This window comes from Kwoniella shandongensis, chromosome 7 (assembly GCF_008629635.2).
Source record: "Kwoniella shandongensis chromosome 7, complete sequence".
In the NCBI taxonomy this organism is placed as follows: Eukaryota; Fungi; Basidiomycota; class Tremellomycetes; order Tremellales; family Cryptococcaceae; genus Kwoniella; species Kwoniella shandongensis.
In genome coordinates this window covers 207,895-232,241 of record NC_089293.1, presented here as the reverse complement: position 1 = coordinate 232,241, position 24,347 = coordinate 207,895, and the positions used below count along the sequence as shown (strand labels likewise).

The 24,347-nt window shown below is 48.0% G+C and overlaps 9 protein-coding genes across 9 annotated transcripts; 4 read left to right on the top strand and 5 right to left on the bottom strand.

Moving 5' to 3' along the window:
- Nucleotides 1–3,103: 3,103 nt before the first annotated feature.
- CI109_103968 (uncharacterized protein) lies at nucleotides 3,104–4,601 on the bottom strand (the record flags this gene model as incomplete). Its single annotated transcript, XM_032005303.2, has 9 exons — nucleotides 3,104–3,239; nucleotides 3,344–3,457; nucleotides 3,513–3,549; nucleotides 3,648–3,825; nucleotides 3,892–4,054; nucleotides 4,142–4,222; nucleotides 4,307–4,314; nucleotides 4,371–4,452; nucleotides 4,531–4,601. 9 exons carry the CDS (start codon nucleotides 4,599–4,601, stop codon nucleotides 3,104–3,106), a joined length of 870 nt encoding a protein of 289 aa, XP_031860537.2.
- A 380-nt stretch (nucleotides 4,602–4,981) lies between these two features.
- On the bottom strand, nucleotides 4,982–6,728 carry CI109_103967 (uncharacterized protein; the record flags this gene model as incomplete). The annotated part of the gene is made up of 12 exons (XM_032005304.1): nucleotides 4,982–5,023; nucleotides 5,091–5,135; nucleotides 5,197–5,368; nucleotides 5,443–5,564; nucleotides 5,626–5,697; nucleotides 5,763–5,880; nucleotides 5,946–5,979; nucleotides 6,052–6,145; nucleotides 6,208–6,318; nucleotides 6,386–6,413; nucleotides 6,470–6,534; nucleotides 6,624–6,728. The coding sequence occupies 12 exons, from the start codon at nucleotides 6,726–6,728 to the stop codon at nucleotides 4,982–4,984; spliced, it is 1,008 nt and encodes a 335-aa protein (XP_031860538.1).
- Nucleotides 6,729–7,023: 295 nt separating this feature from the next.
- On the top strand, nucleotides 7,024–7,467 carry CI109_103966 (uncharacterized protein; the record flags this gene model as incomplete). The annotated part of the gene is made up of 1 exon (XM_032005305.1): nucleotides 7,024–7,467. The coding sequence occupies one exon, from the start codon at nucleotides 7,024–7,026 to the stop codon at nucleotides 7,465–7,467; it is 444 nt and encodes a 147-aa protein (XP_031860539.1).
- A 158-nt stretch (nucleotides 7,468–7,625) lies between these two features.
- On the bottom strand, nucleotides 7,626–9,681 carry CI109_103965 (uncharacterized protein; the record flags this gene model as incomplete). Its single annotated transcript, XM_032005306.1, has 2 exons — nucleotides 7,626–8,452; nucleotides 8,496–9,681. The coding sequence occupies 2 exons, from the start codon at nucleotides 9,679–9,681 to the stop codon at nucleotides 7,626–7,628; spliced, it is 2,013 nt and encodes a 670-aa protein (XP_031860540.1).
- Nucleotides 9,682–10,255: 574 nt separating this feature from the next.
- CI109_103964 (uncharacterized protein) lies at nucleotides 10,256–11,207 on the top strand (the record flags this gene model as incomplete). Its single annotated transcript, XM_065967407.1, has 3 exons — nucleotides 10,256–10,434; nucleotides 10,547–10,989; nucleotides 11,086–11,207. 3 exons carry the CDS (start codon nucleotides 10,256–10,258, stop codon nucleotides 11,205–11,207), a joined length of 744 nt encoding a protein of 247 aa, XP_065823479.1.
- A 306-nt stretch (nucleotides 11,208–11,513) lies between these two features.
- CI109_103963 (uncharacterized protein) lies at nucleotides 11,514–13,542 on the bottom strand (the record flags this gene model as incomplete). The annotated part of the gene is made up of 4 exons (XM_032005307.1): nucleotides 11,514–12,527; nucleotides 12,583–12,909; nucleotides 12,976–13,004; nucleotides 13,068–13,542. 4 exons carry the CDS (start codon nucleotides 13,540–13,542, stop codon nucleotides 11,514–11,516), a joined length of 1,845 nt encoding a protein of 614 aa, XP_031860541.1.
- Nucleotides 13,543–14,376: 834 nt separating this feature from the next.
- CI109_103962 (uncharacterized protein) lies at nucleotides 14,377–15,505 on the top strand (the record flags this gene model as incomplete). Its single annotated transcript, XM_032005308.1, has 3 exons — nucleotides 14,377–14,730; nucleotides 14,797–15,185; nucleotides 15,295–15,505. The coding sequence occupies 3 exons, from the start codon at nucleotides 14,377–14,379 to the stop codon at nucleotides 15,503–15,505; spliced, it is 954 nt and encodes a 317-aa protein (XP_031860542.1).
- A 145-nt stretch (nucleotides 15,506–15,650) lies between these two features.
- CI109_103961 (uncharacterized protein) lies at nucleotides 15,651–16,871 on the bottom strand (the record flags this gene model as incomplete). The annotated part of the gene is made up of 6 exons (XM_032005309.1): nucleotides 15,651–15,874; nucleotides 15,998–16,074; nucleotides 16,152–16,285; nucleotides 16,349–16,424; nucleotides 16,510–16,707; nucleotides 16,867–16,871. The coding sequence occupies 6 exons, from the start codon at nucleotides 16,869–16,871 to the stop codon at nucleotides 15,651–15,653; spliced, it is 714 nt and encodes a 237-aa protein (XP_031860543.1).
- A 508-nt stretch (nucleotides 16,872–17,379) lies between these two features.
- Nucleotides 17,380–18,280, top strand: CI109_103960 (uncharacterized protein; the record flags this gene model as incomplete). The annotated part of the gene is made up of 2 exons (XM_032005310.1): nucleotides 17,380–17,542; nucleotides 17,655–18,280. 2 exons carry the CDS (start codon nucleotides 17,380–17,382, stop codon nucleotides 18,278–18,280), a joined length of 789 nt encoding a protein of 262 aa, XP_031860544.1.
- Nucleotides 18,281–24,347: the final 6,067 nt, after the last annotated feature.

The following is a 24,347-nucleotide window of genomic DNA, read 5'->3' as shown; positions in this document are numbered from 1 at the left end:
CTTATTGTATGATGTACCCAGGTACATGTGCCAATCATAGCTACGGTCATGGCAGTGGTTGTGATGACCATAAATGGCCTGGCATGAGCTGCCTCAGTTGAGGTCTGGCAGCATTTTAGTATCACCACTTCAATTCTGTGGTATGATTGTATAGATCTGAATGCAAACAACGCAATTGCAATAGCCATAGTGGATGGTACAAGAATAGCAATTGTATGTCAAGAGGTGGGTTAGATGCAGCTTTCTACCTATAAAGTAAGTGCATTGTCATGCTGATCCATGACAGAGGACTCTGATTACATGAAAAACCCCAGAATGGATACAGTATTAATACCTGGACAATTTGACAATCAATACAGGCTTGGGATTGACTAGTAGTTGTGTTGACCAGTTTCACAGTTATGGATCATAACAATCAACAGACAATTGCTGAACATGGTATCCCAATCTGTGACTGGAACACTGGTGTCTGACACATGACAGTCTTTGCAATGGTTCCATAGAAAGTCTCAGGAAGTAACAGTTCTCCTAGCTTATTAGGGTTGTTTGATAGGCTACATAGCATGCATATAAAACTCAAATTCCTCAGATACTACATGACCCTTCTTCATAGCTCACAACATGCGAATAGAAAGCAGAGGGACTATTCATCTAAAGCATTCCTGTCACTTGTCCTACTAAGTTGTGGTGCCTCATCTTTCCATCCTTTCTGATCCAGCTTGCATGCTTGTCTACCGCTTGGGTGTTCGTGGCCCTGCTGCTTCCCAATTGTGCACGAAATTGAAGTCAAGCTTGACTTTTGGCCTGTCAAATGGCCCGAGCTGTATGCCCGCAGATTGGGTCAGTGACAGCTCTTGGGTACATGTGTGACACTCACCTCACGGTCCACTGTGCTCCCAGAAGCAGCAGAGGGATCGCCACTTTGGATGGTTTCAAGTTGCTGAGAGGATCCAGGAACATCAGCAGTGTAGTCATCATAGCTGCCGCTGTTTTGTCTGCTGCCATTGGTGTGACTGTTGTGTCTGGAATGTTTGTGGTGGTGATGAGGTCTGCTAGGACCACTAGGCTCTGGGTAAACAGTGATGGTGTCATTCTCTCTTTCATCAGTGGAGTTCTCTGCCCTTCTGGAGCGGTGGGGGTGACCCGACATGTGGTGAGTATGGGTGCGGTGGGTTCCTCCAGAGTATCTTCCTTGATTAGAAACACCATTCATGGTGTATGCAGTGCTGTTGGGTTCAGTTCTTGAGTTGTCAGAACTGCTGTATCGCTTCACTCTGTGGCCATTCTCAGACAGCTTGTACGTGGTGATTCTGCGGACTCTTTCTTTGGTGCCATGTTTCTTTGGATTCTCTCTGGTGGAGCGGTAATGTCTCGAACCATCACGGTAGGCCTCATTGTCTCTCTGATGACCAGACATGTTGAAAAGAAGCTGAACACAAGATGGTCAGATGTGTTCTAGCATCAACATGTGTGCAGACTTACAAATGCTTATTGGATAACAAAAGATGAAACAAAGGCGGTTGGATATGTGTTGTTGCTGTTCCAGTGGCAAATAACAACTGTGGGGATGAGGGATTATGTCTGTCTTATACCCCATAACAGACAGGCCTGATTGCCACATCAAGCGCACGGATGAAGGACAGTGGAGCAGTACAAAGGATGGATACCCCTCTGAAATCATCATGAGGTCATAGTGAGGGGTTAAATGTCATCGCTGTGACATAACAACAGAGCCTCATGAAGCTGTCTATGATGTTTCACACTCCTGTCTTGTTTCCTGTAGGAAACCACTATGACGTCATAGTATACTGGCTCCATTTGTTTTTCCCGACGAAATTGCTCTCTAGTTGCTAAACTCTTGATGAGTGGATTCATTGCACCTTCACAATTGTCTTGAGTCTGATCACCTCAGGCTGCTTTGTTGCCATTGACTGTAACACTGTGACCATTACAAGCAAAAAAATACAACAGAAAATATCTTGACAAGACTTGCAACTCTGGTCTTCACAGTCACCCATAAGGTATATCACAATGACCATGACTACAATGCAAAAGATATGAAGCTGATGACATTGATGTCAATTTGATGTCACATTGGGTCATACTGACATCATTGTGACCTCAAAAGAGTTATGATATCATTATGATGTCACATGAAGTCATATTGATGTCATTGAGATGACATGACCTCATTAGATGCATGGTCTATGCCCCTGAAACACACTGATCTGCCAATGACATCACTGACAAGTATTTTGCTTTTGGCACTTTGTACGGTCTTACACTATAAAAGTAGCCTTTCTCAACATGTTCTTTCACCACTCATCATCTCTGCAGCAAGTTATACATTCACCATCATATCATAATCACAATTCTGATTCATCCCCAATCTCATACGAAACAAATCACCATCACCACAACATGTCTGCTTCAAATGCTTCAGAGTCCAATTTCCAAACCCAAATGACACAGAAGACACTGCATCTCGTAGCTATCCCGTTTCCATGAAGTGCTCTTTTGATGAAATGGGATTTCTTCAAATCCATGACATGAAGTACCAGGGAAGAAGAACAGATGATCGAAACGCTGCATCAGCCAAACGAGTGTCTCGACACAATGAGTTCGTCACCAAAGATACCAGGGGAACCGGATTGCAATACGAAACTGCATCTAACGGTTACTCCTCAACCATCTCAGTTCAACGCAGCCGACGGAATGAGGACGATCAATTTGATATCACTTGTGATGCAGGAATGACAAAGAAGCTCAACAAAATGCAGCAATCACAGCTGAATCATCCTGACAAGGATGGTTCCCGGTCGGTGCAAGGGACCATCTCCTACCAGGAGCCTACATGGCTCAAGAAGAAGTAGCGTCATCCTGGATTCAGATCGTGTTGCAGTGGCGCTATTTGCATCGTCTGGCACAGCGCGCTCTGGCGGTAACAGGGAAATTTGGGGAGAGAGGATTGCACTATGAGTGAAGACGAATTCGGCTTGGGGTGTTGGAGATAGTAGTAGATGTGAAGTATGGAACCCGATGCAATGTTTTTGAGTAGTGCAAACACCTTGCATGGGTCGTCTTCTGTCACCTGTCGAATCATTTACACGCCGTGCATCGCATCCCAAAGTTGTTTCACTTCCGGCGTATCTTCCTTCAAACCCGTCGCACCTTCCACAGCGAGCGCTTCGTTGACATGAGACAGGGTCGTCGATCCGCAAAGCGGTGTGATGTTCCATCTGGCACCTTCATGTCAGCTAACCCCGCAGTCGGACATCAAGTCTGCCGCGCTTATGAGCGGTAGAAGTTGGACTATGGCTTGTGGTGGGACTTAGAAACGTACATTTGACATATTTTGTACATCGTTTGTTCCGGTGTCAGTGAGTATTTATTAGCGAGGTTGATCAGAGCAGGATGTCGGAGGAGAGTGGGAGAGCCAGACAGCGTCCAAAATGACCTTCCGGGGTGTGCGGTTCAGCGATGCTGATCGGCTTGATTCAGTCATGACTCACTGATATCGAATACCGCTCTGTTGACAGATGTCGTGTACTGGAGAAGACACGATATCAGCACCAGTCACAAGAACAACTACATTATCTGCGCCAGGCTACGGTGCTCATTGAACAGGGAGCAAACGAAGAACTCACTAGCCCAATCCCAGCCGTTACCTTCATACCATCTATTCTGAACCACTCCAACTTTCACCTTCGCCTCAACTATCAACGATTTGAGCACCTTCGGATCATAGCAATTTGACACTCCCAACTCGCGGACTTTCCCTTGGGATACGAAGTCTTCCAGCGTACGATAGGCTTCAAGGGTTTGCTATGTATCGCGCATACATCAGTCTTTCTTCGGGATGTATTGATTATTTAGCACTATCGGACATACCTCTCGAGTACGCAGTGGGGAATGTAGAATGACCGAATCGATGTAGTCCACTCCCAGATTCTTCAGCGAGGTTGCGATGGACTGTTTGACCTGTTCTGGGATCGGTGCTTTCGAATCGTATGGGAGCGGTTGGGATTGGTCTTGGCCGTCGATGCTAGTGAACCTGATGCAATGGACGAGCAGGAGGTTAGTTCTGAGACTGTATGCCACGTCCAGCTAGATTTGATGAAGTGATTGTGAGAGCACTCACTTCGTCTGGATGTACATCTCTTCTCTTTTCACCACCCCTTCAGCGATAAGTGTCGATAATGCTTTGCCAACGAGATCCTCTCTGAATGCGGATCGGGGTTCTAGATCAGCTCATGCCCATAACGAGACGACCTGCACAGCCCTCAAGCTTCTACAGTACACTGACCGATAATGCTAGACAAGGAATTACCTCAGTACCCTTTCGCTGGTCGGCAGGAACTCAGACCCACCTTCGGTTGACAAGCGGTATCGATACCTCTAAATCCAGATTTGACAGCAGCGATGACCAGCTCCGTAGTCCGCTCTTTCTTCCTACAATCATCAAGACAATCTATCATTGACGGAACATGGCTAACCCATCATAGCAAACGCTTAAGAAACGGAACATACCACGCCGTCCCGTACACGATCTTAGGCATTTGTAATTGCGATGACATCCTGGACAAGCTGTTCCTGAACATAGATCGTGTTGCTAAAGCGATGTCTCGGTTGTACTGGGTCTCCTCGTTAGGCTGTTGAAAAGTTTGTGTTACAAGACGATTAGACGGTAGAAGGAGACGGACTAATTAGATGTTGATGTTCATGGGTCAAGTCGATGTTGTTGTTAGGTCAGGTGGAGCTCGCTCGTGATCTCAGGTGGACTTGGCCGGTGGAGGTTGTCACAACGTCCTTCTACAGTACCAGACAGCCAGTTGAGCCATTGTTGCGAGCTGTCCACAGTTCACCGGTGCGCACACTCGATTGGCATGCACATGCGAACAAAGGACTGCTGCCTGGTGCTTATCATACAGCCATCAATGCTAATGTTATGCATACGGACATCCGACTATCACTCGACTATCTACCAATGTCGCTTTGACTTTTTCTGAGCATTGTATGTCCTCTGCGCGGCACGAGTATGGTAGGTCAGCACGATATCCGTAGCGGAGATTGCAGTTGGGGTGACTCACGAAAGCCGCAACGGCAAAAGCGATAAAGGCAAGAGCTCCGATGATCTGTAGTACCACGTCAGTACCATGTCCCATCACACAATTGGGTAAATATAGTCAAACTTACCTTGAGGATGAACAAGAACCAGCTGGCGGCACCACCTGAGCTACTAGCCTTGGTGACCTTTCTTCCTTTCCCACTTCGTCCCTCCGATCTAGTGTCAGCCGCAAACGCAGCTTGATCTGCAACTCTGTATTCGGATTTCAAAGTAACTGAGAAAGTGTTGACGGAGATGATACTGACAGGTAAAAGGGGATTAATCAGTCACATGGTTGTACTTCACAAAGCACATGAAGGCTAACGTAGACTCACTCGTGCTCATCTGAGACGTCACCGGTAGCAGAGCTAAATCCGATATAAGGACTTTCGGGGAGATCGATGGAGGACTCGAAACATGTAATCCAGTCATTGACCTTTTTGGTTTGAAGCTTGAGCTGCCATACGTTTAAATCGTCAGCTACGCTTCGCACCCCTTCTACGATCGCTGTAGCTCACCTGGAACACCTTTCCCTTGATGTATGTCAATCTAGCCTTTGTAGGTACTTCGCCCCGTCTTCTGAAGTTTTCCTAAGAAAGTTGAGCGCAAAGGTTAGCCACATCGCTAGCATCCATCAAATCGGGGTCGAGCTCACGGAACAACCAGCCAACTCGTGCGCCTCGTTATCGTGATCATGGTCGTAAGCGGTCTTTCCGTCACCTAACATCGCGCCGACTCGAGGCCACTGGTACGAATGTCGGGTGTTGGCGTAGCTGCAGGAGATACAATCCCGTCAGCGTCCATTTGATTCTGTCACACCCACCCGAGCCTGACTTACGTATCAAAGAAAATACCCAAGCCGGTGAAGTAGTCTGTAAACGAAGACGGAGCACTGTCAGTTTGACCGACTTTGTAGAGAGGAGGCGCCAGCTGGGATAACTCACCAACGCTACCGAACACCGGTCCTTGCTTTGCCCTATCTTTTGATATCCAAATCGCAAACCCATCTCCATACAAATTATGCGCCCTTCCGTCAACCTATTCAGACATCACACTTGTCAGCTCTCGGTTTTCAACGTTTCATGCACCGTCCAGCTCACCGCAAACTCGACATCAATCTGCCAGTTCGCTACGCTCAAGGGCATACGAGACCATAACCATCCTTGTTGAGAAGGTTTGTCCTGCGTGAGTCGAACGTGTTTGTTCGTGTTCTATCAGTCACAATGAGAGAGGTCGTCAGCTCTGTACCATCCAATTTCCGGGTGCACCATAGCTCACTATTATCGCATCGCCGCCGAAATCCCACCTGTATAACGGCTCCGTCAGTTACAGTCGAGCGGAGGGGATGTGAGTCGTACTTACCATCTGTTCTGAAGATCGCTGTCGACGTAGGGAGCAGCTAAGGAGTGTGTTCGTAGCGGGACAGTCTGTGATAGCAAATATCTTAGTACAGTAATCTGGCTGAGGCTCTGACTGTACCAATAGCGTCGGGCGGACCAAGTGAAGATGAACATACCTTTTCTATGAGACCTTTCACCGAATCCTCCCCTGTCTCGGCAGCAGAAACCACGGTGACAAGAGCGAGTAACGAAAAGGATAACTTCGTTAATGTTCGTAACATCGTGCAGGCGTCCGGTGGTGGGTAAGCTATGCTTGTCAAGACTGAATAACTGAATGAAAGGAAGGTAGATTAGTGACTTTGTCTTTCATTGTCGCGTCACCATCACCACGGCCCGAACTCCCTCGCGAACGAATGACGAGGTCACGTGGTTGCACTTCCCTCCTTCGTTGCCTTCGTTGAGTGTTATCGTGTTATCGGCTTCTGAAATCAAGTCTGAGATGTATCGATGTCTTCGACAACTTGCTCTACAGGTTCACCAGCGATTCTACGCACTCTTCTGTATTGCACGTCCAAGATGACCCCGAAAACAATAACGATAACATACAACCTCTTCCCGCCTTCCTCGACTTCTCAACCTACCGCTGGTCCTTCCGCCCAACCCGTTGCTTCCTCCTCCTCCTTCACTTTCCCAATCGAGCCTACAAGCTCTAGCATGACCGCGCAAAACGCCGCATCTACATCTGGGTCTGCGACATCACAGTACTACGCCTCAGCGTCTCCTGCATTGCTACAAGCGCAAACGACGTTGAATGAGACTCTGACATATTGGAAAGATGCGATAGGAGACGCTGAAAAGTCGAAAGAGGATTTAGGGAAGGTAGCACATGGTAAAGGGAGAGCGACGATGATGTCTTTGGCTGTAAATGGGGAGTTCAAGAAGGCTGCAGAGGTCGGGGTGAAGGCTGTGATAGGAGGTGGAGATGAGAGCTCGGATGAAGAGGATGAGGAGAGCGAATAGTGAGCTTCCTTGTGTGGAAATAGGACGAACGAAGCGGGCAAGCTGATGGAGACAATCAGGATTGAAACTCTATTGATTGCATATAGATACCTTGCTCTATATATACCCCGTTATGACACCATCATGTTACGAGTTACTCATTACCCCTTCCAACGCTCTCACTTCCGTCTATCTCTCAACCGATCAGCCCATTTCGATCCGGACGCACCATTGCCTACTCCACCTCCAACACCGACCCTACCAGGCTGCACTACGTCTGTTTCCCTCCCCTGATCAGAAGACCCAGTCTGATTAAGGTCCGATCTACCCAGGGGCGCAGCTGCCAACTTCCCCTTCGGTATCGTCGGTCTCTCCCTCGGATCTGTGATGGGAAGGTAAACCGACCCGCTCCGCTCTCTCTTCGTCTCCACGGACGTAGCGGCGTCTACAGGAGGTATGATAGGATGGGACAACCAATCTGCTTGGAACGGATTCCAGTTGCTTGTCTTCTGCTGGTTCTGCGAGGCTGATGGTCGTTTTGGCTGCGCGCGAGGTGGCAGTTGCGCCGATGGTTTCTTCAAATTCGATCGGAGAGGAGGTTTGGGCATCCCATCAAGCGATCTGTTCTTGGATTGTTCAGTATGTCCTAGGGGATGGCTTGGCGACTTCTCTCCGTTGTCTAGCAAATATGACAATTCGATACCCAACGAATCTTCGGTATCTATCCTCTCGGGACGTGATGCTACTTTCGCTGGACTAGGAGGGTACAGCTGACGGTGTTTACGATCTCCCCGCGGGGGTATTTGAGCTGGTCTTATCTGGCTTTCGGCAGTACCGGACCGAGTTGTCCCAGCCCGTCTTGGAGGGATTGGTAGGGATGGACGACTAACGTTGCTTGAGCTGGACGAGTTACCCGTGGACGATCTCTTGATTGGTGGAATGAGCAGTTGACCTGCAGCAGCCGCAATACCACAAGCCGCGTCAACAACCTGACACAGAAGTCGTACTGACACCGAAAAACATTCAATGGGGTCTGACAATCAACTCACCGCTACTCGAGCCTTCTTGCGCTCGCTCTTGTTCCCTCTCCCAAGCATTCATCTCCTCCAACTCCCTATTCGCTTCTCTCACCTTCTCCCTCCTCTTCCTCTCCAAAGCTTCTTCCTCCTCTAACTGCTTTTTCAACTTCACTTTCGCTTCTACATACTTCAGTCGGACCGCTGCTTTCTTCATGGAATTGTATGAGGAGAATACGCTATCTCTGAACGTGCGATGTTTTGCAGTGGCAGAGTGGCTGGGTATAGTGCCTTGCGAAGAAGAAGTAGATTGACGCGTGGGTTTTGGCGGTCGTGTTGACTGTGCCGGTGGGGGTGGTGATGGTGATATCTTTCGTCTCCCTCGATCACGATTTCTGTCTCGTTCTCGAGTGTAATATTCGTCTTCGTACCTATCTCTTTTTCGGTTGCGATCCCGACGATTCCTTCTTGGCGGCAAATACGTCTCATCGGAAAAATCAGTCTCGGAATCACTATCATACCTCCCTCCTCCTCCGCCACCTCTCCGTCTCGACCGACTATGACCATACTTCTTCCTACGTGAGGACCTCCCCCTACCTCTCCTTCGTCTAGTTTTGGAAGGTCGGATCGTCCCCCCGTCCGAGATAGAATCGTCGCTCTCACTCCAATCTTCGCTCCAATCACTCTCCGTTTCCGTCTCACTCTCACTCTCACTTACACCTCTTCTTCCCCTTTTCCTTCGTCTTCTCCCTTTCCTTTTCTCACCACTATCACCTCTTCCCTTACCTACACCGGCCAATCTGTCCAACATTTCTTTCTCCTTCTTGTCCTTTTCCCTCTCTTTCATCTCTGCCACTTTCTTCTCCTTACTCTTCCTTTCTTTCCGACGATGTCTCCACCACATCCATCCGCCAACTACTATGGCAATTATGACACCTAGGATTAACGCGAGGAGCTGCCACCATGATAAGTGGGTTGTGGCAACTGCTTCGGCAAGGATGGAGCTTGAGCTCGAGGTGCTGCTTGATGCAGATGAAGTGGTGAGAGGGATGAGAGACGTGGTGAGGGGTCGAGAGAGGGTGAGGGAGGTGGTGATGGTCACCGCGGCTCGCACGGCGTGCTGGTGAGTCGATCTCAGAGCTGTACGCGGTATCGAAGTTGAGTGTATGGTGTAGGCTGGAGTTAATGGCTGGGTAAATAACGGCCGGAGCGGTGCCATCGATCAGGCATCATGCGCTGATTTATAGGCTGATGGATGTGCTATGATACAGTCATACGATTTTTCCACCACGGTGTCTCCAGCTTTGCGGTGCAATCAGATTGTACACTTGCGACTTGAATCTACTGTTGGCTGGATTTAAGCTTTGAACCTCGGTCAATATGTACGATGCCCCTTCATAGATCGTGTGCCCTCGAAGTGTTCAATCAAGAGGCTTCCGGCTTCCCGTTCTGTGATTGATGATGGACGACCCAATTGGTTGACATCAACAATATGAGCTGCTAACGCTGCCCATTGGAGCCCATACTCACATAGACCAGCACGTACGAGGCCCTTTGATGCACCCGAAACACAAACAGTAGCCAAAGGGGTTCCTGGTGAAAGGACATTGCGATGACGATCCATTGTGCTTCTTGTGGTGAGGTACAAAGGAGGGTCAAACCAACTTTTTCTGTACTTCCAGTTGTAACGACCTCTCTTGCATCTCACTGACTTTCCTGATTAACGTGGTGTCTCGCAAGTAACCCCTCCCTCGAGCCACGACATCACCTCGAATCGAATCAAGCGCATCGTCATGCCAGACCACAGTACAAAGATCAAATCTACTTCTTCTCCATTTCAAGCGACACTCTACCTCTCAAACCTCCCACCTACTATCCAAGTAGGTCATTTCGAGTATATTCTCTCGCATCCGCCCCCACTTTCACGAACGAGTGCAAAACGACGGAAGAGAGAAGAGAATGGTATAACCATGTGAGTTACTTAGTTCTGCTTGCCCGAATAGTGTCCAGTGTCTCCGTACAAGATGTCGATGTTACTGTAACCAGCTGAGTCTGTGGAACTGATGCTAAATTTCACGGTAAAGGGTGCAGATCTACACTGTTCCTCGAAACGGGAAGAGCCACAAAGACAGTCTCATCTCACCACGGTCCCTTGCCACCTTCGTCCGAAGGATTCTATGCATATCGTCATCGGATCTCGACCTCACATCCTCTGATCGCATTCGAAGATCATTTGATAAGTCACCAGAGACGATTGAAGAAAGCCAAATAGCACAGACTTCACGACGCTTAGGCTCAAATTTTTACGACGGGTCCGTAACTTCCGACGAGATGGAAGAAGCGGACTCGCAACAAGGCACAGACGGTGCGATCAGAGCTGTGGAGGTAGATACGTCCAGGCACTCGGAAGACGGGAGCACTCTGGAGTCAGTTGATGAACGTGGAGATCGAGTGAAAGATATGGGAGTTGAGAAAGGAGGAAGCGAGAAGACAGTGGCATATATCCATTTTCGAAGTGAATATCATTGTGAGTCCGCCATTGCCGCACAATTTTCATCATGCAGGGTGCATTGTATCGCATTGATGGCAAAGACAAAGCTGATTGATTACTAAACGTACGTAGTAAGTCGAGCCAAAGATATTTTCAGTTCCATAACCATCGATTCGAGACGAATCAAAACGAGAACGAAGAGGTTCAATCCTGGTTTATTGACGCGGTGGTTCTCCAGCGCTAAAAAGCTTTAATCATACTCATCGTCACCCTGTGTGGTGACACCATGCATATTAGCTATCTGCAAGCATCTCTGCATTACGGAGAAGCTCATTGTATGACAGAAACAACAAGTGATTCATATTATTCAGATATGTATAAAATACGAATACTTCATTTTCGCAAACTTGACTTTCACCTCTGTACATTACGAGTACCATACCAACAGATCCTTTCATTTTGACTGCTCTTCTTCCTTATGTAAAACAACTTTTTCTTCATTCGACTCCAGTCTCACACTGAGCGATGTTTCTCCCTCATCCCCTCCCCGAGTGCCACTCCTAGTTGCCCCCCTCTACCTCGTCCATGGCCGTGACCAATCTCGACACGGCTTGGAATACCAAACCCGCTCTCTGCTTTTCCAGACTACTCATCAGTCCTCCATTCCCTTGGTTGCCGCCATCTCCATTCGCCGCTTGGGCTGCTGCTTGCGCTGCTGAAGACTGCGTAATGATCTCCTGTGCCTTCTTATCCAGCACGTTGAAGACTTCTCTAACGCTCGCTCTCCATGAATCCCAAACCACTCCAACGATATGTTGTTCAATCGCTTCGGATAATCCCGTACCGGAAAGTCTAGCGCCGTGAATGGTAATTTGGGCTGAAGAGCCGACGGAAGACGAGTTGATCGGTGGGAAAGGATAGGTGAGGATCGTCGTGGTTCTGGAAAGAAGAGCGAGTTGTGGCAGAGTCTGTTGTGGTGATGTACTGCATGAGGGACAGGATGAGAGCGAGTGGAATAGTCGTAATGATCGTGCAACGGGGGCAAAGACGGCGAGAGTGAGAGGAGTGTTGGATCCTTGTTTAGGTTCCAAACCATGTTGAGTGAGCAGAGAGAGAATGTGGGGGACCAGTTGTCGATGATTACATCCGGTGGTAGCTGGTGATGAGAAGTCAGGAAGTTGTAGACCGGCCGTAGGATCTGACGAGTTACCACCTTGTCCATCGTTGTTGTCCCCGTCGTTGTTCATATTTGACAAGTCGAGTAACGCGAGATGAGGATCCAGTTGATGCTCGTCGCCTTGACCATCCCCACCGTGCTCTCCCTCACCAGTACCTTCACCGTGTCCACCTGCTCCACCAGACTCGTTAAGTGAGAAGATAGCATCTCGCAGAGCGGAAGTCGTGTGCTGGTCCATATCGGTATTTGGGAAGGGGTTGTCGCCTGCCGAGGGGAAGTCGTCATTGTTGAAGTGAACCGTTGTCTCATTGGCAGGTGCAGGAGTGAAGGGAAGGTTGTGGACGAATGTAGCCAGTGGCAGATCGGCGAGGTAGCCATCGATGGCGATGGACTCAAGCTAGCGAACAAGGTCAGCTTGTGATGCGTAACTCAGGGTATGAAAAAAAGCTTACCATTTGCTCATCTGACATTGTTTGCATCTCCTCCCCTTCCTCTTCGCCCGTCAAACCCATGTCCATCGCCATGCCCATTGCCATCTTCATGTCCATGGCCTCGGAGCCGAACCCGCCAATACTTTCTCGGGTACCGAGCTTCCTCTTCTTGCTAGAATGGCTCTGAGATGCATGCGCCATCGCATGGTGATGATGCATTGGGTCGAGAGCGCTATGTGACATCTTTTGCTCTTTGGGTACTGTTCGACGGCGTTGTCGAGGGGCGTAAACACAGTTCCAGCCGCCTTGAGCACATCGAGTACAGGATGGTCGGTCACCGGAGCATTTCTAAGGGATGCATCGGTCAGTATGAGTACCAGCAGTTGGGGTTGTTGTAGAGAAGGTATTACTCACTTGTTTGGCAGCATGACACAGATCGCAAGCTACGCAGGGAGAAGCGATATGTCAGCATCTAAGCCATTTATGACTGGACAAACATCGCTTACCTTTACGAATGCTTGGTGGTCTGACGCCGTATGAACCTTGTCTGTCCATATCACCCATATCCATATCGCCCATATCGCCCATATCTCCCGGTGTTCCCATCCCTCCCAGACTGAGATCCAACTCTGGTTCCCCCTGACCATCCATACCCAACTGATGTCCACCCTGCCCATCATCGACGGTGGGGATCTCCAACGCATGCACGTTGACATCTATATCCGCACCGGTATCGACTGTTCCATCATCTTTCAACTGATGATGATGATGACTTGTCTGTGAGAAATCGGGTTGTTGAAGAGCATGATGGAAATGATGTGGTTGATGATGATGATGGACTACATGGTGATGATCTCCTACTGGTGAATCTGAATGGAGTGATCCGAGACCCAATTGTCGAGCAGAAGCAGCGACAGCGTTGGCGAGAGCATCGTTGTCTGCTTGTTGTTGTTGTGCCGTCGCAAGCGATTGTTCATCCATCGTGTGTTTGTGCTTGTGGGTGTGACGCGCTGCTGGTGGACGTGGACGTGGACCAGGGGGGGTGGTCAAGTGAAGTGGAGGCTAGTCTTGTTGTTGTTATTGTCAAAAGTCAGTCGGCGTTACAGAAAGAGGCGGAGACGATGAGGATGGTCGGGGAAACGGCATTAACAACTTGTGGTGTAGCAGCGAGCAAGAGGTATAAACGACGGTGGGTATCTCCCACTGTCCCCTCTTTATATAAATCCAACTTCCGAAAGTCCGAGGGTGTGGCGTCCACCTAGGATTTGTGTTTTGACGTTTCGGAAATCCAAAAGAACACTCACAGATTGGTTTGCGATGCGGGAAACGGGAGAAGTCAAAGTGAGAATAGAAGACTGCTGTAGATCGGTGTAGATGAGGAAGATGTACTTGTGTCGAGGTCGACGGTACGAGTGGCGACGACGACGACGGCGACGAAGAAGGGCACTTATGGAGGGCTCAAGGAAAACTTCGCCTCTGTTTGGTGCAGAGAGTGGCAAATTACCCCTTTCGGAAAATCGAGATACCGCAGGACTGTGATTCGGCGTTACGCGGCGAAACAATCAGTGGCATCTTGTTGACTGGAGTTGCTTAGTCATCGTGGGAGAGTTGTGATAGGAGTGGGAGATGCTAGGTCCAACTATTTCAACGTAGATAAAGCTCTTGATCTAATCAATACACATCTGCTATCTTCCCTATCTCCATCCACAAACGGTTTTACTGGAAACCACTCAATAGGGCACTCTCCTCAAGTAACTTCTTTTCGTCTTGTTGCTCGTAGGCAGCCCCGACCTTCCTGTGCATCCGTTCCCCGCTATGGCGTCCACCTCCACCCCACTTGTCCAATTCAAAAAGGGACCGTCCCGACGTCCTGTTCAATCTCGAAAACGTTCCCCTTCCCCTATAACCGACGATCTCCCCACTGCCTCTTCATCGTCATCTGTGATCCGCCCTGAGAAGAAATCGCTTGTCAACCCTCTTGTCCAAGGAACAGCTAAGAGACGGCGAGCCGAGCTTGACGCTGAGGGTGGATTGGATGATCTGGATTATAAAGCTGATGAGGGAGCGATCACACGAGCCGACGAGTTTGCGACCCGAGCGAGTGATTGGGATTTGGAAGGACAAGAGAAAGATGGTGGTCTGAAAGAGAAGAAAATACGGTTAAATGAGGTGAGTCATCAACCGTCCTTTCATTTGGGTTCTGAAACCGAGCTGACATTTGTACGTCATGGACAGGATGGTGATATCGATGATGGTATCTATCGAGGTGCTTCAAATTACTTACCGACAATAAACAAGACTCGTGAAATGCTCGATAAGAAAATGAAGACCGGTCCAATCAAAGCGACTTCAAACGTGCGAACTATCACCTTGATCGATTATCAACCCGACGTTTGCAAGGATTACAAAGAGACGGGATTCTGTGGGTATGGCGATAGCTGTAAATTCTTGCATGATCGTGGAGATTATTTGGCAGGATGGCAGATGGATAAGTTGGATGGAGGAGCCGTAGCACAGGTGGAAGAGGAGGATGAGGAGGAAGAAGTGCCGTTTGCATGTTTGATCTGCAGACAGCCGTTCACAGCGCCGGTGGTCACCAAATGTGGTCATTACTTCTGTATGAAGTGAGTCGAGTTCTTTACTTCCCCCTATTATACCCTGTCTCTATTCCTTGATTCAGACAACACTTTTCTCCCTTCGCCGGACTTATACTAACATTTGCCGCTCTTTCAGCTGCGCCACCAAACGTTTCCAAAAATCACCCAAATGCTACGCCTGTGGAGCCGCCACCTCTGGTATATTCAACACGGCCGACAAGATCCTTGCCAAAATGGAAGCACGAAATAAGGCGAAACGGGAAGCGAAGGGTATCGTGGACGAGGAAGACGATGGAGGGATCCAGATCGGAGGTGGGAGTGATGACGATGGTAGTGATGTGGAGTAGCTAAGAGAGAGCCATAATTATAAAGTATGTAGATGCCATGCCATGCTACTATGTTGTACAAGTCTATCATCATCATCGCCAATGTCGTACCTGCGACATGGCGAACTGCTTCCATGTAGTAGCACACCTTCCAGCCCTCGTCGTTCTACCACTCCTCATCCTCATCCTTACCTCGACCAGCAAGTCCATTCCGTATCCCAACTTTACCCTTCCGTTGTCCAGCACCCGCTCTAGCATTCTGTCTCCGCCGTCTGTCTGTATCATCCTCGTCGGAATCTGATCGGTCCGAGTCCGACTCTTGTTTTGTGTTGGTAAGAAGTGAGGAAGAAATGTGATTTGCTAATGATAACGTTCCAGAAGGAAGGACACCTAAGTTGATAAGGACCCGTCAGCATGCATGCAAGTTATTAGAGCATGAACCGAATGGCCCGGAAGGGGATCATGTCTTGGGGTCGCTAATGTTGTAATGTGGGATGAAGAGGAACAACATACCAGTCTGCTTCAATCTAAACTCCAACATCTTCACCGTAAAATGATCCGAATCTCCCAGTTCCTCAAATCCTATCAATCTGCTCACCCAGAATCATCAGCTTGTCTTCGCTTTTTGCGAGGAATCAATTAGCTGAGGTGGTTAACGTGAACATACCTATCGACCGCTTTCCCATCTACGAAACACAATACGCAAGGCAACACTTGCACACCCATTTTGGTGACGAGAAAAGGGACGCTCTCAACAGCGGCTCGAAGGAAGAGTGTATGGGGATGTTGAGGTGCCAAGTCCTACGGAAAGAGCAAGGCGCAGATCAGCTTCCATCCGCTCTCTTTTACCACGAGGTGACATACTGATAATCTGTCGTCCATTATACGACATCTAGCAAAACCGGGATGAAAGAAGTGTATTATGCAGTATTTCTCTTTCCTATGGGCATAACAAGAGCACGGCATGAGCACAACTTGGTCAGTAGCCACATTTACGAGGTGGGACTGGCGAGAATGGCACTCACGACATCCTCTCTATCAGACTCTTCTCCTCGCCGTATGTCACCACCCGTCCATACTCTGTTTCTCGGAGGGATTGCACCTTCCTCACCTCCGCTTGGAGAGCTTCGAGTCTTCTTTCTCGATCCGTGGCGAGGTCATAGCCTGCCTCTTCGAGAGAGTCGAGAAGAGCCGAGTCGGACAGTGTAGGCGAGGGTGGAGCGCTGTGTGGGGGCAATCATCCAAGTAGGAGATCAGGAGAGATGAAGAAGACATTAGCAGGTGCGAGCAACGTTGCTGAGAGGTTGGTAGACAAGGCGAGTGTCTGGGCGGGCGGGGGACTGGAAGAAAAGTGTAGGAGGACAGAACCAAACGCTACGCACCTCATGCTTGTGTGTCTTGGTTATCTTAAGACGTAGAGCAAATCACACAGGCAACAATAAATGTTGAAATTGTTGTCGCATAGTGGAGACGCGTCTGAGCGTGGAGGTCCTAATGTCCAACGGAAACTGTTCGTGCGGTACCTCTAAGCTGAATGTGGCACCCAGCGACGATCTAAGGAGCATCTTGGGGCTGCCCGTGTATCCTGCTCCTCCTCTGACTACCGCGCAGATCGCAGATACTCCTATACCGATGGCAGATATACTTACCTTTCATGTCCGTGAACTCCCCTTTGAAAGTTTCATCCTTCTCTCACCCTGTTTGCTCCTTTGCAGTACTACGCGGCTTACCTTTACGCGAAATTGAGCGAGCCCCGTCGTCACTACATTACATATGTAACGGGCAATTGATTACTATAAGCGACTCAAACGCGGTTCATCTCGACAGGTTCATCTTTTCACCAGGACCATCGACGGAATTATACCCTTGTCATCGTTTAGCGACCGTCATACACGATGGCGCCATTCACTCTTTTGCCTCGTGATGATGCTACTCCCAGTAGTGATTCGAGTTCGACCAGCACCACATCCGATTCCGCTGCAACCCCTTCCTCTACAAGTTCATCTACCTTGACAACTGTCGAGTCGTTCTTTGACGCACACGGTAAAGTGATCATTAGTGAGTATTACCCCTCCAGTACGACCTTGCCCAGACCACTATCTCCTCGGATAATACTGTTTTGTTCTGTATGGTCAGGAGGTCACGCTGACGATTCAATTCATGTCACTAGTTGTCGTAATCGTTGTCGTTCTAATCCTCTTTGTCCTCATGGTTTGGCTGTACAAGCAAAATCGACTCTCGTTCCCACCCTTCAACCAGAAACGTTGTGTGTCATGCCACAAAGCCATCACCAAGACCGATGAGCTTGATAAGGATTATTTCGACAACAAAAACGAGGACGGGGAAAGTAAGAACAAGGGCAAGGGTAAGAGCAAGGGATGGATATGTAAAGACTGCAAGGAGAACAAGGAAGGTAGGGGAATGACAAAGAATGATGAGGTCGATTATGATGAGGAAGAGGAAGACGACAGGGCTGAGAGAGATATAGAGATGGGACGGGATCTCAAGTTGGGCAGTAGGAGAACAAAGAGTACCAAAGAGGATACTGGCGCCAGTGTCAGACGAGCTGTATCTACAAAAGATAACAGGTCGACAAGGAGAGCCGACCACAATGATAGACAAACACCTGAGCCGAAGTCCAAGTCTGATCCAACAAGCTCGAGACAGGCGCGTGTTGAGGATGAACAGGAGGCCGAAGAGGCAGAAGAAAGACGACCTGCCAGGATTGAGCGTGTTGCTCCTGCAAAGTCATCACGCAAGAGGAGGGATGAAGAGGAGGACGAAGATAGTGATTAAGCTATGAACCAAACTGATCCCTGTGATGCCGTGTCTGTACATCATACCCATGCATGAGATTGATACCTATTGTAGCTTCAGAACGTCACAGGCCTTACCTATCTACCTAAAGGTCAATGCATGTCATTCTGAGCACAAAATGCTTGACACTACCGATTGAATACCACTGTCGGTCAACACACCATTACTTGGAACGGACAGTAGCCCGTAGTTGATCCTCAACCATGGTGAGAGTCCTTTGGACCCTGTCTCCTTTCCTCCTTTCACTCTCAACTATGCTTTCTCCCTAGATTCCTTTGCTATCCCTTCCTCTGATGTATAGCGATGCAGCAGCCTAGGAATGGAGGCTGATAAGCAACAAAGGTAACATGCTATCTTTGTGAAGATCGAAGAAAGCAGCACTTGTCCATAAACAAAAGATCGGTTTAAATTGAGTTGGCAGTGCACTTCAAGCCAATCACTATTTAGTGATCATACCTGCAGTGCTGACTTTGTAATTTGAACAAGCGGGCTTGTATCACTCAGACTCCTACAATGCTGATATGTGAGTGTTTCATCCTCCCATCCACAAAGTAGCAGAGAAGTCTGACGTTGATTTGCATTGAAATGCAGTCCTCTGCTTCCTTGCTCTACTTGCCCTCATCACCGGATTCATCTATTATCGCTACCCTTTCCTCCTCTTCTTCATTCCAAGGACATGTGACCGATGTACTGGTGTTTTGGCAAAGAATGAAAACAAAGTGAGGATCCCGCCTGGGAGTTTATTAGGGAGGACGAAATGGAGGCATGAGGAGGGGGACGTGAACTGTCAAGCTCCCTTGGGGCAGAAGCAGAAGAGTATGGCGTAAATTGATAGACACAATTGTTGTTACAACATGAGTAACACAGTGTTGACGGGATTCATGCAGAACTAGCAATCATTCTGTCCTTTTGACGAGCATAGTCATCGCCCAACGCAATGGTCCATCCCATTTTACTCTTGTGGTGTGACCATCGCCCCAATCCACAAAATGCCTGTGGTCCACGCCTTCTTTTTGTTTGTTGCAAAAGTGCTACTATGTGATGTATACGGTCGCATCGGCCGCCAGGACCGCTGCGTCCAGAGCCTGAGTTGTGATCAAGGGACAGTTGCGACACCTTTCACCCCCTAAATCAGCCAGTAGAGACGCAGTCAATTGTGACTGGTTGACTCAGGCTGGCGTAGTACAACGCAGCACAATGTAACATTCCATTGTCTTCACCTCCCCTGTGTGGACTACTGGTCCTTTCATATTATTCCTTTGACACCACACCCATGTGTCTAGTAGGAACAAGTTGACATAGTTGAGCAGTATAAAGGCGGAGTGTCCGTAAGTCATTTGTAACTATCATCTAAGACAGGTGCAAGCCGCAAATTTGTACCGTTGATACAAAAGCCACTCGATATGTCTGAGTCTTCCTCTTCGGTCTCCTCATCAACTCACTATGGTGTATGTAAGTATCGCCCTATTCCTCTGTCTCAGCTTGCGTCATACCTGACCTTGCACATCTGATGCATAGATGTCGTCATTGGAATCATCATTCTTGGTCTGATGTCGTTCTTCCTCCTTGCTCTCTACCTAAATCGACGAGGATATTTCTCTTACAAACGGATCTTCCCGCCATACTGCGTCCACAAACAATGTCATGAACGAATTACTAAGGAGGAGATAGATGAGAAACAGTATGTAGAGCAGAGAAAGGGGAGTTGTGTGAAGAGGAGGGTGTATTTGCATGAGGATTGTGCAAATGGCAGGAGGAATATGAAGAGTAATGTAGTGTAACATAACGAGTGTCAGTCAATGAGACTGCCAATATGCTATGTAATCTGATTCCACTTTGCCACTTTACAACACACCTCCAAACATGATCACTAAATGTTGAAGTGAAGAGAGGGGGAGTTGAATGATATGTGTCGTAGTGACGGTCATGGTTGGGTATTGGCAGGTAGATAGAGTGATAGGTCATGAGTGCTGTGGCAGACATGTTTATATAGGGGCACCAAGCTGCAGCATTAGCTTACTTTCAGCTCAAACTTCAGTATACAAACACATAAAAACGCACACTGTGCTATGAACAGGCAAGTGATCTGACCAAGCTTGTATAACACCCCACATAGCAACTTGGTTTCGAGTGTCCTAAACTTGGTTGCATTGAGATCACTAACACAAATATGAGCTTTGCAATAGGAACGCAAGTGCATCTACAGAACAATCAACGACACAGATTCCATAATGGCACAGTTGTCGACAAACAAGATGGAAAGCTTCTCAACAAGCTGACCTCCTCTGTGACATCATTCCATACCATCATCACAACACAGTCTCCCAGTGTCTATTCCTCAAATCACCCCCTGAGCTGTTTTGACTTCCTTGAGTGGGTGCTTGGTTTGTGCCTGCCATCGACCCATACCCATATCGCTGGAATGGATCCTGCTCAGAACTTGGTCCAGATGTTCCAAATCCACTCATGGTGTCAGGCATGCTGCTGGCAGGCCAGATTTGGTGTGTGCCTGTGGTGAACTGTGAACCTTGGCTGGCAATAGCAGTTGCTGAAAAACTTTTGCCGGAAGCTGCAGCATGCCCAGAAGCTTCTTCTGCTTCATCTAACTCGTTCCCCTCCTTTGCTCTGTGTGCATCTCTCATTTCATTTTGTCTTCTGTGGGACAGCTTTCCTCGGAGTCTGTAAGCAATGTCTTCTGGCAAAGTGCTTTCGGGCTGTCAGGCAGGATATGCTCTCAGTAAGACATTCACAAACCATCAGACCAACAAATACAGGCTAAATTTGAGGTCCAGACCCGGCTAGAGACAGCAACTCACTGCTCCTTTGTATGATTGCCTCTTTCTGTGTCTGTTTTGGGTCTCGGTAGCTGTGAATCAAAAGTAATTGCTTTAGCAGTTTTGCTCCCACTTACAATCCAGGTGGAATGGACGAATGAAAGAATGATGAAAATTACACACCCGTTTCCCTCTTGTGCTTGCTCTCTGTGTCATCGCTTCTCTTCGCTATCTTCAGTTCAATCCCTGCAGCTTTTACCATAGCCAATTGGTCATCCAATGAATGCAATTGCTGAGGACAAGGAGCAGTCGTATGCTGCACAGTGTCACGATGATCAACAGAGGCTTCAGTCAATGAAGCCCTATCACACCGCGGAGACAAGGTTGAGTGATATTCGCCAAAGGCGTCAACTATAATGACGAGATGGACGAGATACTCAGCGAGAATGACGAGAACGACGAGAATCCGAAGAGAACAACCTCAGGATGAGCGTTGTGGCCTTGGACTGACTGAAGGCTAAGTGATATCGTCAAGAGCGATAGCGAAGGTACGGTGTATGACTTTCAATCGGGAAATCACTAAGGAAAAGAGTACAAAAGATGAGAATAGCCATTCTCCTATATATCCATCCATCCATCCGTCCATCTACGTTGAGCGATATTCTACAACTCGGCGAGTTTGTCGAATTAGACCGAATAAGAGATGGGTTCGTTGAATGAAGTTCTACGAGTTCGACGAGAATAGCGAGTAGTGCGGAGAGTGCGTAGGGATCTTGTAGGTCACGTGATGTATGTGGCAGTGACCGTCATGACACACAGACAGAACTCAGGTGAGCCATAAAGACAAGACACAAATTGGTCAAGGTTAAGGCTACACCGTCTTGGTCACAAGATGGGGATGTCTCACAGTGCTTGGGCAAGATGAATAGGAAAGGGACCAACCTGTGCATATGCAGACTGCTGTGTGCCAGTGCTCTGGTTGCCCCCATATTGGGGATGATACCCAAATGGTTGTTGGATTGCCTGTAGAAGACCATACACATAGGTCAAGCAAAATGTCAGTATGGCTATATCCTACACAGATGCGGAGCCTGCTGGAGGAGCATCACGGAGATAAACTAACCGTCGGGGGTGCAGACTGCTGTGGCTGATAGGTGCCTGGCTGGTAGGTGCCATAGCTGCCTTGGTGTGGGTAGACTCCAGGAAACTGGGCTGGAGCATTGTACGGGGGCTAAACATATGTGCCATGTCATCTCAGCATGTCTTTGTCATGATGAACTGGTTTGTTCAAGGAAGAATTACCATGAGCATGCACTTACACTGTCATATGATGTTTGATAGGCATCATTACCCCCTGCTGCTGAACCAGGCTGAGAAGTATTGTATGAATACATTGTTGTGTTGTGGGTGTGTGGGTGTGTGGGTGTGTGGGTGTGTGGGTGTGTGGGTGTGTGGGTGTGTGGGTGTGTGGGTGTGTGGGTGTGTGGGTGTGTGGGTGTGTGGGTGTGTGGGTGTGTGGGTGTGTGAGTGTATGTGTGGGTGTGTGTAAGATGTGAGAAAAACAGGTATGAGAAGGACTGCAAAATGACCAAGTCTGTTCAGCTGAAATGCCTTCTTAAATAGGTGTTCAGGGGTCCCCCTGACCCTGCCTGTATGTTTGAATTATCTGCATGCAGCCTGAATGATGTCAGTGGCAAATGCTGTGAAACAGAAGTGGACCTCTCATGATGTCACAACAACAATGCATGTCTCCTTCAATGACATCAAATGACATTGCAGAAGGCATCAAGGCTACAGCAATGGGTACAGTTGTTTCAGCTTTGTTTCAGCCTTTTGCTTCCTTTCTAGGTTTCGATGACAAAATAGAAGTCTTCCTCCTCACCAAGGTAATACATCCCTTGAAGGTTCAACATGGCAATGAGAATCCAAGGGCCAAGCTTTGATGTGTTATCGAACGAGCCTTCTACATACTCTTGTTCCTTGTGCTCAGGGTGATCCATGCATTGCAGGTACAAATGCCTAGTTCAGTGTCGATTGATGATTTGCAAGCAAATTCTTGAATTGCAGTGATCAACAGGTTGAGGATGTGCCAGTCTCTGAGGAGCAAAGCAATGATTGTTTCACAAGTTCTTCCCTTCTGCTTTTTCTCCATTTGCTCCTTTGACCATATCCTACCTTTCATGACCAACTTGGGCGGTTGGAAACTCACAGTGAAGTTTGTCATCATACATGTCATTGCTCATCTTGGTATATTGACAAGCCGTTGCAAGTAAACATAGGCAAGATCCAGACCACCTGAAGAACGACCCATGATCATGTCTGACACAAACCAAACACAGACTGGAAATGATAGCTTTTCTGCCGACTCATTTGGCACTAAGTGGGTGTGTAAGTGCCATTTTTCACACTTGCACCACTCAGCTTCAGCTCTTCAAACACCTACAAGTGTGCTATGATATGAGCATCACCATCCCAAAGTAAATCATAGCTGACTTGATCTGAATGGTCCACCTTGCTTGCAGGGATCATTGTTGCCATTACAGCACTCATCATTGTCCTTGGGCTGGTACTTGCCATCCTCCAATCCCATGGTCGGCTAACTTTCCTCCGCTCTTCTAAAAGATGCAGATCATGTCATCAAAAATTTCACATTGGAGAAAGTTGGACAGAATCAAGTGAGAAATTGGGATGTGTTAGGGTCAAAGTGTACCATTGTTTAGACTGTGAGAAAGGGGAAAGGTGACACAGGTGGCATAGTCATGATCACTATATATAATTGTAAACTGTGTCCAGTCTCATGAGGCTGTGTACAATAAATACTTGAGGCATGCAATCACAATCTTATCAGACATCTTCAAAGGCTTAAATGCTGTGTATGCAATGTCACCTGTACAAGGGTAAAATGAGGCTGACCCAGCAGCTGTGGTTTACTAAGGCATCACAACGAGTCATTGACCATGTCACAGATCACAAATGTGTGCCTTCCCTTCTTCCGGAGTTTGTGCAACTGGTGTGTCATGTTATTTCATCTGAAAATACAACCTTTGAGATTATGTAATATGACACAAAGGATGTAACTCACTCCTTTGATGATCTTGTTTAGCCTTCATTCCTCATCCCCTTTGAATTTTCTGTGATCTGCCTGATTGGGTCGCAATGATCAACCTCAGTTGTTTGTCTTTCACACCCAATTAAGTAAGGTGCATCTCACGCCTCAGTGACCATATCCACCAACTTGTCAGCACCAAAAGCAGCAGACTTGAGTACCAAGT